Source organism: Mercenaria mercenaria, chromosome 1 (genome assembly GCF_021730395.1).
Source record: "Mercenaria mercenaria strain notata chromosome 1, MADL_Memer_1, whole genome shotgun sequence".
In the NCBI taxonomy this organism is placed as follows: domain Eukaryota; kingdom Metazoa; phylum Mollusca; class Bivalvia; order Venerida; family Veneridae; genus Mercenaria; species Mercenaria mercenaria.
The window spans coordinates 91,762,704-91,780,426 of NC_069361.1; the positions used below are offsets into that span (position 1 = coordinate 91,762,704).

The 17,723-nt window shown below is 34.5% G+C and overlaps 1 protein-coding gene across 1 annotated transcript in view; it reads right to left on the reverse strand.

Moving 5' to 3' along the window:
* The window catches only part of LOC123530465 (probable G-protein coupled receptor 158), a 31,081-nt gene that overhangs the window by 1,584 nt on the left and 11,774 nt on the right, over positions 1 to 17,723 (reverse strand). Inside the window, exons 4-11 of the mRNA XM_045311243.2 lie at positions 17,216 to 17,383; positions 7,206 to 7,370; positions 6,029 to 6,155; positions 5,064 to 5,393; positions 2,968 to 3,036; positions 2,356 to 2,465; positions 421 to 635; positions 43 to 181 (exon numbers count right to left, since the gene is read on the reverse strand). Coding sequence (XP_045167178.2) covers positions 43 to 181; positions 421 to 635; positions 2,356 to 2,465; positions 2,968 to 3,036; positions 5,064 to 5,393; positions 6,029 to 6,155; positions 7,206 to 7,370; positions 17,216 to 17,383 — 1,323 coding nt within the window. The remainder of the gene's footprint in view (positions 1 to 42; positions 182 to 420; positions 636 to 2,355; positions 2,466 to 2,967; positions 3,037 to 5,063; positions 5,394 to 6,028; positions 6,156 to 7,205; positions 7,371 to 17,215; positions 17,384 to 17,723) is intronic.

Consider the following 17,723-nt stretch of genomic DNA (forward strand, 5'->3'; position numbering starts at 1 on the left):
ATGCTTAAAAAACACGTTTCGTATGGAATTAAAGAAACCTACGACATAAATGACATGACATTTCCAAGAATGATAGCATTGTAGACAGCCCAGGTAATATGTTTGCTCTCGTTGAAATGGGCTGGGGCTTTACGTACTGTAAAACATAGGTATACACCATACAACAGGAACACTATCTCAGCTGAAATGTAGATCGATAGTTTTCTTTTTATATACAAACTGAAACAGTACAAATCAATTCGTAATCGAAAGACAAATTGGGCAAACCAAACTGATGTTGATTAATGATCGTTTTATAGCCATACTCCCGGATACTCTCTAACATAAACTGTATAAGTGTATAAAGTTATAGATCTAGGTAACATTGAACAGAAGTGTTTTTATTGTATAAAGTTATCTATGTAATTCTATAAAGTATACCTCCAATCAAAGCATACTGCCACGGCCCAAACTCGCAAATAAAAAACTTCAGGTCCTCTGATGTTTTCAATGTTTCGATTTTAGGTGGCTGGCTAGCGTTCCAAGCACTCAGGACAGCGACCACAAGCAGAAGAAGCAGACAAAATCGTTGTAAAAGTATCTTATCCGGTAGCCGTACCCGCTTGTGTGTTCCGACAGTGAATATCATAGAAATTCTAAAAAAATAATTTGAAAAGGACAATTTACAGTTTTTTTTTGTACCAGGAAAATATTCAAGCGTTTTCCTTTAGAACAAAATCATATGAGCCGTGCCATAGTGGGGTTTGCGACCAGCATGAATCCTGACCAGACTGTGCGGAGAAACCGTTAGCGAACAGCATGGATCCTGACCAGACTGCGCGGATGCATGTTGGTCGCAAACCCACTATGCTGGTTTTCTCATGGCACGGCTCATATACAGCTGAAATTTGATATCTCAAACTCGCTTATCTCAAAATCCTGGATATCACAAAGACATTTCTAAGTCCCGCGTCAAAAACCGTGACGTGCATAAAATATCATTTTAGTCGAACTTCGGTTATCTCGAAGTAAATATGAGATACCGAGCCCCAACTGTATCTAGTACATGTGTATAAGTATTGCAATAAAGCTACTATATTGGTCGTTTATTTCACTGTTTTAATGTGAAATCTATAAACAAGATTGGGGTAACCGACCGTCGATGTTATAGCCAATTTAATAATTTTATTATTTTTCTATGTTCTGTATCAGCATCGATTAAATTAAAGTGAAATTATACAGGCAATGATGTATGATTTCTAATTATTTTCTTATTTTATCGATTTTTTGTATCCGATTACATAGTATATTTGGTGAAAAGCAATTTTTATCTGATTAGAATGAAAGGTTTTAAATATGCCATCGTTTAATTAGCTATAACCTATAGCTTAATGTAGTTATCTTATATTTTGTCTTCATTAAGAATATCTTAACGACTGGTAATGACAGACACCATTGCCTTATGAAACACGACTTAAATAGAAATTGTTTGCTATATATATGTAGGTAATTAGAAAGAGGTGTTCACGCAAATGATGACCTTGGTCATCATGAGGACAAAGAACAGTATATTAGAGAAACACTTCTCCAATAGCTTTTAAGGTAGAAACATTTAGATGGTTTTAAATTAGTCACGCATTACAACATTTTTTGGTAAAATAATCTCTTTTGCAAATGGTCACAAGTTTAAGTCGAGACCCTGCACATTTATTATGCAGATGGACAGAGGAAGACTGCATACGGTTTGGTCTTTGATTGCGTTCTACAAGACAGGTGGTGGACTGAATGGTCATCAGTCGGACTGAACTGCTGTGATATATCGTTTTCTTCAAGCCCCTAATGGTGTTTCAGTTGTTTGCTAAGGCTAACTCACTGAGTACATATGTGTGGGTACACGGTTCTCTAAGCCTTTAAAAGAATTTTATGCGAGCATGTTTGTGGTTTGCATATCGTGTCTTTTGTCATCATTACATGGGTTTGGCTTTCACCTTGAGGAATTTTGTTTCATTTACATTATAATTAAGCTTTTGAACGTACCATTAACCTATTTATTCTCACCACAGAACGTTCAAAGATGGTACCAAAGGTGTCCCTTTCGTCTTTATCATATAGTTACTCTGTTATAGGGTTTTGGTTTGAATGGGGCTGGGATGATTTGGGTGGTGAGTGGGTAGGGGGCTACGTGGATAGAAGGCTACGTGTTTTGGAACGTGGGTTTTCATACAGGATATATTTCCTTATTTTTCTATTGACGAAGCATATCGTGGTCGCATATAATTCAAACCATTAGTTCACTAGCTATAAAACAAAGCTTAATATCTTGTTGTACGCAGCCAAGATATTTCGATTTTTTTATTCCGCGTATGTCATGCGTACCTCCATGTCTTCAAGACGAGAGAGCCATACATAACGAAGAAACCCAGGTGACGTGGCCAAATACGGATGCTGCATGTTGTGATAGAACTTTCTGGATAATGCAGGAAAAACTGTATAGAAAAAAATAGTTAAAGGATAAAAGTGCATGCCTATTTTCTATTGGTCAGTGTTTGATGAACACAGGTTGTTTTATGAACACAGGTAAAGAAAGAAATATTTACTATGGTATCAATTACCTTTCTGACAGTGTTATACCTGATAAAAGCAAAACACTGTAAGAACTGACATAAATGTTAGAAAAGTATATCTTTTATATGTACAGTAAGTTTTGAACTGAAATGCCGTTATTCATTTACATGGCCAATTACACATTATTTTATAGATTGTCACATTTACATAATCTAATTATATACCAAAACAAATCATCGTTTCCAAAATTTAAGAAATCTTCGGAAGTTACAGGCTATATCAGGCTTTAAAAGTACGAAAAACATAATTTTATGACAACGGGTAATGAAGCTTCTTCAGACCATTCTAACAGATAAGAGTTGTATAAATATCGTGATACATGTATTTCATCCTCGTTATATCACGTGACCAGTACAATTGTACCTGAGTACAAATCAGCACGCCTCCAAGGCACATGAGTTCAAGGAAAATTGGACTTGCTGACTTCATTACCTGAAACGAAAACATATAATCTGTAAAACGTCTTAAGAAGCTTATGATGATACAAACATACCTTTCATAACAGTGTTTTAGTGCAAATAGCTTACGTTGTAACCAGTTTTACTTGTTTTGTGTGTGCAAGTCACCTAGTTAAGCTCCTAGACTATGAAATATCATTTTTTAATTTTTTGTTTTTAAAATTGTGAATGTAGCCAGTATATATCAAATGTCCAATATCATGATAATAATATTACCATTTCATTTCTGTATAAATACGTTCCTACAGCAATACCAACTATTCCCGCAATTAGCTTATGTAGCTTCAGTGCTGACCTTACCGTTTCATTTCTGTATAAATACGTTCCTTCAGCAATACCAACTATCCTCGCAATTAGTTTTTGTAGCTTCAGTGCTGAACTTACCATTTCATTTCTGTATAAATACGTTCCTATATATATAGCAGTACCAACTATTCCCGCAATTAGCTTTTGTAGCTTCAGTGCTGAACTTACCATTTCATTTCTGTATAAATACGTTAGTCGTTCCTACAGCAATACCAACTATTCCCGCAATTAACTTTTGTAGCTTCAGTGCTGAACTTACCATTTCATTTCTGTATAAGTACGTTTCTACAGCAGTACCAACTATTCCCACATTTAGCTTTTGTAGTTTCAGTGCTGAACTTACCAATTCAATTCTGTATAAATACGTTCCTAAAGCAATACCAACTATTCCCGCAATTAGCTTTTGTAGCTTCAGTGCTGAACTTACCGTTTCATTTCTGTATAAATACGTCCCTACAGCAATACCAACTATTCCCGCAATTAGCTTTTGTAGCTTCAGTGCTGAACTTACCATTTCATTTCTGTATAAATACGTTCCTATATATATATAGCAGTACCAACTATTCCCGCAATTAGCTTTTGTAGCTTCAGTGCTGAACTTACCGTTTCATTTCTGTATAAATACGTTCCTACAGCAATACCAACTATTCCCACATTTAGCTTTTGTAGCTTCAGTGCTGAACTTACCGTTTCATTTCTGTATAAATACGTTCCTACAGCAATACCAACTATTCCCGCAATTAGCTTTTGTAGCTTCAGTGCTGAACTTACCATTTCATTTCTGTATAAATACGTTCCTACAGCAATACCAACTATTCCCGCAATTAGCTTTTGTAGCTTCAGTGCTGAACTTACCATTTCATTTCTGTATAAATACGTTCCTACAGCAATACCAACTATTCCCGCAATTAGCTTTTGTAGCTTCAGTGCTGAACTTACCATTTCATTTCTGTATAAATACGTTCCTACAGCAATACCAACTATTCCCACATTTAGCTTTTGTAGCTTCAGTGCTGAACTTACCGTTTCATTTCTGTATAAATACGTATATATAGCAGTACCAACTATTCCCGCAATTAGCTTTTGTAGCTTCAGTGCTGAACTTACCGTTTCATTTCTGTATAAATACGTTCCTACAGCAATACCAACTATTCCCACATTTAGCTTTTGTAGCTTCAGTGCTGAACTTACCGTTTCATTTCTGTATAAATACGTTCCTACAGCAATACCAACTATTCCCGCAATTAGCTTTTGTAGCTTCAGTGCTGAACTTACCATTTCATTTCTGTATAAATACGTTCCTACAGCAATACCAACTATTCCCGCAATTAGCTTTTGTAGCTTCAGTGCTGAACTTACCATTTCATTTCTGTATAAATACGTTCCTACAGCAATACCAACTATTCCCGCATTTAGCTTTTGTAGGTTCAGTACTGAACTTACCGTTTCATTTCTGTATAAATACGTTCCTACAGCAATACCAACTATTCCCGCAATTAGCTTTTGTAGCTTCAGTGCTGAACTTACCGTTTCATTTCTGTATAAATACGTTCCTACAGCATTACCAACTATTCCCACATTTAGCTTTTGTAGCTTCAGTGCTGAACTTACCGTTTCATTTCTATATAAATAAGTTCCTACAGCAATACCAACTATTCCCACATTTAGCTTTTGTAGCTTCAGTGCTGAACTTACCGTTTCATTTCTGTATAAATACGTTCCTACAGCAATACCAACTATTCCCGCGACAGCCAGTAGATTTAAAATCAAAAGTGAAATCATCAGTGCCTCGTTACGCTGATGTAAACATGGGGAATCGTCGATACACGTGTCACATCCGGCTGAGCACGCAACACAACGGAACATTCCTGCGTCTAACGAGTCATTTGAAAACCTTGTCCAGTTCTCGATCTCCTCTCCTCTATAGGCTCGAATGTCAGAATTAAGTCTCGGGAAGAAGAACCCATCGTTACATACACAGCGATATGCACCAGGCATAAATCCCATACCTGTCACAGGAACACACTGTAATAAATAAACATGATAATTGTAAGTTATTTTTATCAAGCAATTTCTTGTTTTATTTGTGTTGGGTTTAATGTCAACTTTCCAGCATTTTATGATGGAGGAAGATCCAAGGTGCCCCTCCGAGACATGGTTGAACACCTGAGTAAAACCACCGACTTCCCGCACTTCAGCTGAATGGCTACCTAACAAGTAATAATTCTACGCATCAAACGAGGTTTCGACTCCACAGCAGTGAGTGGCAAGTGATTCAAAATTAGGGACCTTTACTACTTGGATTTGTTTAATAATCTGATCAGGATAAATACTCAAAATCTACTTTGCATCACTGCTGCCGTTGTGCAAAATCTGATATGCATGTGTGTGTGTCGTTATCTAAAATTTACGTATATTTTAAATCATTCTTTTTTTAATGTGATTCAGACATGCATACTTTATCTTTCATTTGCGTCCGGGCTTTCAATTCTTTATTAATGTTTTTTTTTCCGTCAAAATATCGAAACATTACTAGGAGAATTGTTCTCCTTTCAGTTCATGTTTAACCGATATGGCTGTAAATATGTCAGTGCGATAAATGAGCGTCTGTAAGTCTTCTTCTGAAAACAAATTTCTGTTGTAGAGAATGAAATGTTTACCGTGGTTGTAGGCTGACACTTGTGTGTTCCACGGAATACATCTAGACCGGATGTTGACTTTGAATCATCACTATCGCACTGATTAATGTCGATATTTGTCAGTTCTATATCTATTGTAGCTACACCTCTATAGAAGAAGGAAAATCTTGTATTTCCAATTTCGGGCCCTCTTGGGCATGAACATTTTGATATATACACAAAGTTTCAAAAGAGATATCACTAACACTATATAGGAGGAGGAAAATGATGTTTTATAAACTACTGGAAACATTGATCAGAAAATTGATCGAGGATTTTTTTTCAGAAGTTCCATTGTTTAAATAAGATTTTTTTTTCATTTAATCTGATATCTTACTCTACACACGGTGACAGTAATACAGACGTTTTGTCCGTGATAAACAGATATGGTTTTAAAAGGATGTTTACGTATTTTCCAAGACATGAAGAGGTAATTAACTTATGATTTTACTCTGTTTGCAAAAGTCTTTGTCACTCTGTGAATTAGCCTTAAACTTTGCAATATAACCGTAGTAACTAATTGAAATCAACAGATTGTTATCTCAGATAGAAATGCGCAGTTTTATGAAAGGCAATGCTGGTTGATTTTAAATAATCTAAAATATATCTTATTATGGAAAATCTAATGTCACATAAAGGTATAACTTTCCCTATGCGCATTGTGTGTCGTATTTTTGATAAAATCTCTTTTGAATTATGATACATTCATGTTCAATTAAGCTCCTCCATACATGAGACAAATCCATGCTAATCAGTCTTATCACAGGTAAATCAGAGGAAGAAAGAATATTACAAATATCTCTTGAGTACTGGCAATGCAATCGTCTTCAGCAATTACGGCTGAATTAATTCACGAGAGTGCATGATGCCAAGACAGAGTGATTGCAATTATAGAAGGAAACTGATATTGTCAGTTTTTAATCTTTCAGTTGTACTGATTGAAGACAGATAAAAGAAACTGATGGTAAGTTTTATTTTTCAGCTGGTTAAAATAGCACTAAACTCCATTTATTTGACGTTTCCTTATATAGATGCCAAATTACTGAATGGGCAAAAGTTTGTATTAATCGTGGTATATTCATCGCAGTATATTAATCGCGGTATATTCATCACAGTATATTAATCGTGATATATTTATTGCGGTATTTTTGGTACTTACTGAAAAATAGCTACTCCATCTTTTAGTTTTAATATAGGCGCTGAGTAGGTAACCATCCATATTTCTCCACCCCCGCAGTTATAGTAAGGATTGGTCCAATGCCCATCAGCTAGAGACGCTACAGGATACACTTCCTCTACTTCAGGAAGTAGGTTGTCACCTTCCCTTTGGAAAACATTGGTGTTTCTATCATATTTATATTTACAATATCTTGCACAAAGCGACTTTTTCTGTAATTCTGTTTCTGTCAGTCAAGTTCATGTCATTTGTTTTAGTTCGACTGAAGCTCAGTTTCAGTTTTATTTATCGTTCATCAACGCAACAAATTATATTAACAATAGAGCATGAACAACAATAGATACAGATTTACAAACATACTACAGGCAATTAACCTTTACCCTGCTAAATTTCTATGAACTTGTCCATTTTTCAGTTTGGACAGTACCATTAACTGTTAAAAGGGGTGTTTACCAAAAAGATACTGAATGAATAGCGAACAGTGCAGATCATGATCAGATTGCACGCATGTGCAGGCTGATCTTGTCTGCACTGATCGCAAAGGCAGAATCACAGAATCACTTGCCACCAGCAGGCTAAGGGTTAAACTTTCACTTTTATTAAGACTTGAAATAACGACTGTAGTTCCATGTATACGGTCACAGTGTTAAATAATCAAAGCACTGAAAGTACTGGAGGATCGATTGTCTCTGAACAACACAATTGTACACATTATGTGTAAATATCAGGGGAACCTTTAGTGTACAAATGCACACAAAGTTTGACATTAAACCATACTTGTGAACTTCACTTTTGATATAGGAACGGACGGCTTGCCTTTTGCATTCAGTAATCATATTTCACCATCCTATGACCTATCACAGCAGTATCTTGAATGGTAATCGAGAAGTAGATTTTAACAAAACTGAACTGAAAATTCAAAGCTTGCACAACAGGTAATATTAAGTTAAATGTACGTTTTGTGAAATCAATTCAGTATTTATTTATTGTCTGTAAACAATATTATTGTTGAATATAACAATACAATCATATTAAGGCTGATCACTACCAAATAGAATGTAAGCCTCCGCAGGTCTAGTCACAAGTAGTCCAAATATAAATAGTACTAATCTTTTTTCCTTTCCTAGTGCATTTTCTCGGCAGCAACGTGCTTACTTTTACCCTACCGCGTTTCAGTATGTATCACTTTGATCGCATGCTAGATAAAAATGGCGGCGTAAGAATTTAATGTCACGAAAAGAGAAATTGAAAGAAGCGAAAAGTAGTAAATTCAGCGGGTTGTATTTAACAAACTGTAGTTTTCTTATATAAAAGTTAACACCCCCTTTTCTTTTTGTTTTTCTAAAGTAGCGATCTAGTTCTTTATGGGAATATAAGTCTCTGAAAATCTGATATGCTAGAAAATGTCGAGAAACCGTTATGAAGTGAGTGGATTTTATATGAAATAAAGAACAGCTGGATTTAGTGGTGTTCAGCCTATGAGGGGCAATACATGTTATTTTCTGAAACCCCTCGAAAATGAATGGAAATGCCATTAATGTATTCTTTATAGTGTAAAACGGTAACAAATGGCTGAAAACGCTTAGATTTCTTGTGTTTTTGGAATTTAGATAGAATTTTCGACCAGGTGGCACTATTTTGGTTCGTTTTAGGACCTAGTAAATGTCTTTTCTCGCATTTTAGCACTTCAGTTGTCTAAATAATATTGAAATTAGCATGTTTCTGAATGAAAATGACAAACATCGTAACGATTAAATGAATGTTAAATGTAAATTCCACGAATAAGGTAAAATTAATTGAACTTTTGCTTGCACAGGACTAAATTCTGCATATTTTTGGGGATGGGGGTGACCTGTAATGAATTGTCATTTCTCTACATTTTCTCAATATTTTGCACCAAAACAAAGCAGAATCATTGTGAAATAGGTGTACCTTGAGAATGAATGCAAATTCATGGAAAAAATCAAACAAAAATTTTCTCTTATTATAAGGCTGATCACTACCAAATAGAATGTAAGCCTCCGCAGGTCTAGTCACAAGTAGTCCAAATATAAATAGTACTAATCTTTTTTCCTTTCCTAGTGCATTTTCTCGGCAGCAACGTGCTTACTTTTACCCTACCGCGTTTCAGTATGTATCACTTTGCATTCTAATGAAATCGGCATGTTCCTATCGCATACTAGATAAAAATGGCGGCGTAAGAATTTAATGTCACGAAAAGAGAAATTGAAAGAAGCGAAAAGTAGTAAATTCAGCGGGTTGTATTTAATGAACTGTAGTTTTCTTATATAAAAGTTAACACCCCCTTTTCTTTTTGTTTTTCTAAAGTAGCGATCTAGTTCTTTATGGGAATATAAGTCTCTGAAAATCTGATATGCTAGAAAATGTCGAGAAACCGTTATGAAGTGAGTGGATTTTATATGAAATAAAGCACAGCTGGATTTAGTGGTGTTCAGCCTTAAAGCTATGTATATTGTATAGCTTTTGATTTTGGTATATTATGGGTGGGTGTTACACTATAATTTTTACATTTCCTTTTTAGTCACTTTTTATGCCGAGCAGGACTGGTTTTTATCCAGTCTACATTTATTTTTATACCAGTAGTAAAATACTCTCCACTGGGACTTGAACCCAGACCTCTTCCTACATGGTGTAAGAAGCATTCTTACATTGAAATATGAAGAGGATTTAGCAAAATGTTGTTATATCAGCAGAATTCAAAACAAATGTATACACATAGGAATGCCTGCATGTATTTTCCTTCATCTATTTTATTTCAAGAAATTGAAAATCATGAGATTAATCCAAAATTAAATTCTTCAACCAAATGCAAGTTTAAGAAATTACCTATGTAATTATATGAAATAGGATGAGAATTCTTCATAAATACTTTTAGGTCTGTTGTGCAGCATTTTTTAAACCTATAGTTCTCTTGTAAAACTAGAAATACTTCAGTCACACCTGTAAAATTCACTAAAATTGAGTTGTAAGAACATACAAATTGGACACTGTCTGTTTTTGGCAATCAGGAACATAAAGCAAAAGCACTTAACTGCAGTGCCACCTGCAAAATCAAAGGTGAACATTCATTCCAAGTTACATCAAAATCCAACCATGCATGAAGAAGAACTTCAATTTGAAATTTGATCCCCAACTGTGACCTTGACCTTTGAGATAGGAACATGGGGTTTATGCATGTCACATCTTCTCACTTGGATAAACATTCATGCTAAATATAAACAAGATGCATGTAGAAGTTATGCTCCGGACAAAATCGGACGGACGCACAGACGCACACACAAACACCTACTCCCCAAAATGATGACTAAGTCCAGCTAGTCGAGCTCATCGCAGGCAACTCATTTCTGTTGTTCAGAAGCTTATTGTTTCTTTTATATTTTTGCTTAATCTGGAATTTACACATGTTCAGTTAAAGTTTACTCAGGAACCAATGCTTTTCTAAAATCTTGTTTCAAATCAAAATTTTGTTTGCACATAAGTATCAATATCTTTAGTAAATAACAGGTATCAGTAAGTTTATTCATTAAGAGAGCCGCGTCATGAGAAAACCAACATAGTGGCTTTCCGACCAGCACGAATCCTAACCAGACTCAGGGCGGGCTGGTTTGGATAAGTGATGGTTGCAAATGAACTATGTTGGTTTTCTCATGTTGTGGCTCAAGAAATCTTTTACTGGACGGCTACAAAATCCCCTGGCTAGGCATCAAGTTACCGGACAGCTAGACACTTCCTTTCATATTTGCCGAATTTGCCATTGTATTTTCACCATTATGTTTCCTGTAACTTTCCACATAAATGGACAAGAAAAAAAGTAGGAGAGCAAACTTTTGAAATCATCGCCCGATTTTATATAGGAATGGGACGATTCCTTGGTTAATTGGATCCGATTTGATTACTAGGTGAAACCGGATTCAATTTTGCAAAACCGCTAATCGCTCTCAAACAAATTAAAAATCAAGAATAGTACTTTATACAATTCATTTCTTTGACAAGCAAATAGACCCGCAATATATATTTCTGCTAAAACACAGTGAACATAGTCAATAGTCAATAATTTGCTTGTCATGATATATTTAAAATAAAATACACCAAAATATGGCTTATTAATTATCACATTGCTTGCAAACTATAAAGTCCGGAAGTTCCTAATGTAATCAGCTGCTGGATGTACCTTGACACAGTCATCAGGAAAGAGAACAGCATTTTAAATATGAAGGCCGATTAAACAAATCGGTTTGATTTCATACAAATAATTAATCGGTTTCAATATTTTGAAATCCTCCCAGCCCTAATTTTAAAGATAAAATATATGTCTCTCAGTATTCATATTGTCCTGTACGTGTTGTCTAGAAGTTCGGTTTTTAGCCCCCTAATAAGTTTAATATTTTTTGTACCAATGACAATTCATCTTTGTTATTTTTTCTCTTACTGTGATAATGTCTGAATACTGAATATGAGACATTACATGTATACATTTCTTTCAGATTTTTAGATTTTAACAATTTTTTCAATGGATTTTCAAAGGTAAAACAGTTTTGAAATATTTACAGTTTTCATATTTTAGTATTCAATTTTTTTAATTACATGTAACACCAATAGCGGCAATGTGATGTTCAAAATTTTAGAAAACCAGTCGTTAAGTGTTTATAAATAATCCATTTTATTCGAAATACATGTGTAAAGTAAAAATTGACGAATGAATTGCTTGGTTTATATTTAGCTTTCAATTCATCAAAAAGATATTTCTAAATTTGTGTTTTATGGATGAAAGTTTATGCGGTTAGAAAAAACATAACACGGACGTTCGGCAATCAATGTTTTATCATTTCTAAAAGAAAATAACAATAGATTTGTATACAAACATGATCTTATTCGTTTTCGACTGATAAATTGGTAATCTATCCGAGACGTTGAAAAATGTACATTGGTATGTATTCTGTGACAGTATGAGTTTCATACAATATTTTGTTTACATATAAGTTCTGATATTTTAAGTAAATAACAGTTAAAACTAGATAAAAAACGAAATAAAAACGAGATACTTCCGCATCATTGCATGTTAGCGCGTTATTTTATTTCAAAGCGTTTGCCAACTTGATCAATTGTGATCAAATCAACAGACGCTTACCTTCATGAAGTACTATAAAACAGACGGTACGCCTGGCCCTAATAAACCGAATCGAGTCCATTTTTCAAACAACAACTGTTGATTTGCCAGACAGTTCCAGTCATAAGTTCATTCCTTCCCCATGTAGAAAATACTAATAACAATAAAAAACACCATTATCATTGTAAACAAACATCCGAAATTAATCTAATTTCAAAGCGTTTGCCCACTTAATTAATAGTGATCAACAGACGCTTACGAGATCTCATTCAGTAGTCACGGGATGTTGGCAAGATTTGTTCTATATGCCTTTCAAGTTGCCGATCTATTTATTTTTATAGCTCTTTATTGCTTTAGTAAATAAGGCATGGAGTGTGACTTGTTGTAATTATCAGAATTATAAGTGATACATTTACAAAAATCGTGATAACAACTAGTCATCTCAATATAGGAAATATTTATGCCAAGTAATTTTAAAATCCCTTCATCAATGGCAGAGTTATGGGCCGGACAAGAAACACACTGACCATGTTAACTATTAACCTCTAAGAGTGAACTTCACCTTAGAGCTAGGGGTCTAGATCTTGCGCAGGACACGTCGTCTCATTGTGGAGAACATTTATGCCGAGTAATTTCAAAATCCCTTCATCAGTGGCAGATTTATGGACCGGACACAAAACATACCCTGTTAACTTTTGACTTCTAAGTGTGACCTTGATCTTTGAGCTAAGGGTCTGGGCCCATACCCAGAAATCTAAGCCAATTTGCTGGCTTATTGGCGAAATTGTCTCCCTTGAAAACAGGTTATCGGGTGTATCGATTAGCCATTATCGGTCAATTTACGCCTATTGAAATATAGGAGAAAAACTTTAACACATCAAATGACATCAAAAGCATCATCTGACAATATTTATTAAGTTATTGAAGTAATCTGCAATATTTGCACTTTCTTTCAATATAATTTTTAATAAAATAAAATATGATCTTCTTGCTTCCCGAAGCGTTTGAAATAAGTAACTAATTTTGATCCCGAGTCCCATTGATTTCTGTAGGAAATGACAGATTTTAAGCTTTACATGGTCTTTTAGAATGATTTATTCTTATATTTATAATCATCTCACAACATTTATTAAGTTATTGAAGTAAACTAGAAAAGTTAATCTTTCTTTCAATGAGTTTATTTTTAAATTACTTTTATGTCTTCTTGCTTCCCTAAACGTTTGAATATCACTGATTTTACTAATTTGGAAAATTTTGCCCGCCACAGTACACGTGTACTGATGACACCGGATAAACTGAATTAGATAGACATGTGTGTCAATCTAATTCCGTGTTTAATGTCATTACTTTGCCAGATTAAATAAAAATAAAGTTATTTCAAATTACGTGTTTAAATAAAAATATTCCATTTTTTAATTCATTTAATACCATTTTCACAACTAGAATTATTTATTGCATTAAAACGTATTAACATAAAGTGGATTAACATATAGAACTACATGTTCATATTTAAACTTGAATATTGTACATGTAAATATAACAAGTCCATTGGGTCGGGTGTAAATTTCATGTTTCTTGTTTGTAAGTATTATAATATTGTTGTTAAAAATTTCTTATCTTATCTTTTTGTAATGATTATATATGTATGATAAAGTCAAATAACGTGTTTGACAATAAGTTAACCGAATGCTGACATATTTCTGTTTATTACCGTTACTAACTGGATTAGTGTCTGTTTGTCTGACATGCCCCGCGGCCTAAAGGGACAATTATTACGGCTCTTGCATAAACGCTTTAATGTTAAAATCTAAATTATGGACATGGAGTTATAAATTTTGATAATTTATCTTACAGTTCAAAATCCAAATTCACATTATTGTAAAGTAAAATGCATTTATAGGCCACGGATCCGTAATATTAAAAAAAAAATTAAATTGAAAAGACACATTTTCAAGGAGACCCGAAATACACATATATTTCGCCCTCATAAAAATATTTTAAAAATTAAAGGGACTATCCTCCAGATCGTTCGACAAAAAGAAAAAATACTTTTATAAATATCTGGATATAAATGCTATATTTCTTAAGAAGGCTTTAAAACTTAATTACTGACAAAGTTTAACTATATATTACGGGAATACTTGAGAATTTGCTGTTTTTCTACTTTATATGATGAAAATCGAAAAGCGATTGTAACGCTTTACTCAAGGTAAACTGTCTCGATTATAAGAAAATCTATATTTTGAAGTCATAATTCACTTATTCCGTTATAGCGCTATTGGTTTCGACGAAATATTTTAGACACAAAAACACATCTTCTAGTATTAACAAACTTCAATTTGAGAGAATGATTATTTTTAGCCAAATCTGGAGGTCATTAAATACATATTTTAAAAATACGTTGAGTAATGGGAATTATATGCTTCCTGACAATTTTTAAACAAATTCCAGATTATCATTCAAAATCACCACTTTGAAGAAATAAGAATGTTATGTATATCAGGTAATAAACATGTACGTTGATCTAATTCCGTCTTTGTCAAATTTGGTTAAAACTGTTATTTTAAATTACATGTTTGAATAAAAATATTTAAATTTCAAAAATTATTTTTTGATTAATTAACTTTTGATTTATGATTCACATATATTTTGCCCTTAAAAGATATAACCAAAAGTTTAAATACATATCTAAAATGGGAATATCCTTCCCGGCTCTCAATTTTGAAACAAAAACCCGATTATCATTCAAAATCACCAATTTGAGGAATACACTGCAAATTGCCTCGGGCAAGGTATAAACTCCGCTTGTGTAAAAAGTTTCACAATGTTGTCGCAATACCCCTAATTAACCAAACCAGTGTAAGGCCAAGATTATCAAGATAAGAGAGGTTAACAAAAGTCGATACTCGCGTTAAGATGGTGTAAAGGGAAACAACCAAATTTAACCGATCTGGCTTAATAATCAAGGGACAATACTCTTCAAAACACGGTCTCATTTCTGGACATGTTAACTTTTGACTTCTAAGTGTGACCTTGATCTTGGAGCTAGGGGTCTGGGCCTTACTTATGACATGTCGTCTTATTATGGTAAACATTTTTGCAAAGTTATTTCAAAATCTCTTCATGGATGGCAGAGTTATGGACCGTACACGAAACAGACCCTGTTAACGTTTGACTTCTAAGTGTGACCTTGACCTTAGAGCAAGGTGTCTGGGTCTTGCGCATGACAAGTCATCTCATTATGGTGAACAATTACGCCAAGTTATTTTAAAATCCCTTTATGGATGGCAGAGTTAACAGCCCGGACAAGAATTTACACGGACGCACGGGTACACGCACGCACGCACACACACACACGTACGGACTGACAGTGCGATTTTAATATGCCCACCTCAGGGGGGCATAAGAACGAAGGCGGCAAATTTTCGCCCTGGCGAACCCCTGTTGCACTCAATGAAAAAAGTCGTTAGACCCTGATTACTTTTCACACATGATTTAGCTTTGTCATATATATTAAAATACTTAACCGTCTATATTATGTCCATAATGTTCTGCTTACAGAATCAAAAGCTTTTCTTTAGTCCACAAAAGCATAATATAATTTCTTAAGTTTATATAGACCTATTATACCGGTGCCCGAGAGAAGTTGCGATCATGACCGCCGCAGGGTTGAGCGACTCACATCATATGGGCGCCAAACAAACTAGTAATTGGAAATATTAAGCCTGTGAGGATACTACAGGTTTTGTCTAAAAGAAATTACTGGCATTAAAAAAAATAGGCTCCTCCGTGGCCGTGTGGTTAAGGTCACCGACTTCAAATCACTTGCCCCTCACCGATGTGGGTTCCAGCCTCACTCGGGGCGTTGAATTCTTCATGTGAGGAAGTCATCCAGCTGGCTTACGGAGGGTCGGTTGTTCTACCTTGGTACCTGCCCGTAATGAAATAATGCAACGAGGAGCATCTGGGGTCTTTCTCTACCGTCAAAGCTGGAAAGTCGTGTGGTGACCATATGGCCTATAAATGTGTCGGTTCGACGTTTAACCCAGCCAACAAAAACAAAACTGGCAAAAAGCTTTCAGTTAAACCAGCCTGTGTAACCATATGTGTTGTAGACTAGAAAATCAGTCGGGTAGACATTCATAGAAAAGAGACACACTTCTCTGATGAAACAGATAAAGATTTGCAATATTGATACTAATATAAGTTATTGTTTTTTTAGATTCAATGCTAGGACTATCTTGGAGGCGAGATGAGAGAAGTTCTTCTCTTTCACGGTTATTTATCGTAAATATAGTGCCTTTGCCTTTTCGCTTATTCACAATTAGTCTCCTTTTCAGATAACAAAATTCCAATTTAGATAAATTTCTTAGAAGTTTCTGTTTTCAAGTTTTCTTTTCTCCGCTTTCCACCAACCAGCCTCCAGTACAATTTTCTGTCATACAACCTTTTACATATGTTAAGATTTTACCTGTTTGATGTATGGACGTCGTCCATTAGTCAATTCTATGTTCTATTAGTTTCTAGTGTTTTAAATTGTTTACTTATTTACATATTTGTTTTTAAATAGATCTGTTCGGCATTTCGCGTGCAGACGTTTGGTTGAGACTGTTTTCCGTTCATAGAAGAAATTAACTTCAAAAGCATTGAAAATATAATATAGAAAGGAAGTGCTCTTTATTTCCTTGTAGCAATAAAATTCATATTGCATTTACGCGATAATAAAATGTCATGATAAACATAATGAAAAGGTAAAATTTCCGTGCCTACGAGATCTTATTGTTATTTGATAGATTTTAAAATCGTTATAACGAGAAAAATACCATAAGAAGCAATTTTTTAAGAAACGAGTACATGTACATACCTATATTGAATGCCGTCTGTCGACATGGTTATATTTGTCTTGTCTTTGACCTTGACACTATTGTACCATTCTCTATCCGGATCAAGGTAGTAATAATTGACAGAAAGGTCATGGGATCGAACTGTGTTATTACTCTTGTAGGCAAATGGCGCAAACAGCTCGTATTTACTGTAAGAAAAATTATATACAAACATAGATAAACATATGGGAAAAGATTCTTTTGAAGTATATAAGACAGTCAAGCAACATAATAGCAGACGCAATTTGATTGAGTCTGTTCCTAAGAGGTAATGAAATTTGCAACACTCCCACGCCCCCTAGCACCGGCTTAAAAGTGGAATTCTATTACTGTAAAAAAGAATGTACTCCATGGTCCGAACGTAAACAGAACAACACTGAGTCCAAGTATGGGTTGTAGATTTTATTTGAATAGATTAGATTTAGTCGTGCCAAGTAATTTTCGTATTGAAAGTACAAAGCTGCAAAATGTGGAGCAAGGTTTCTGAAC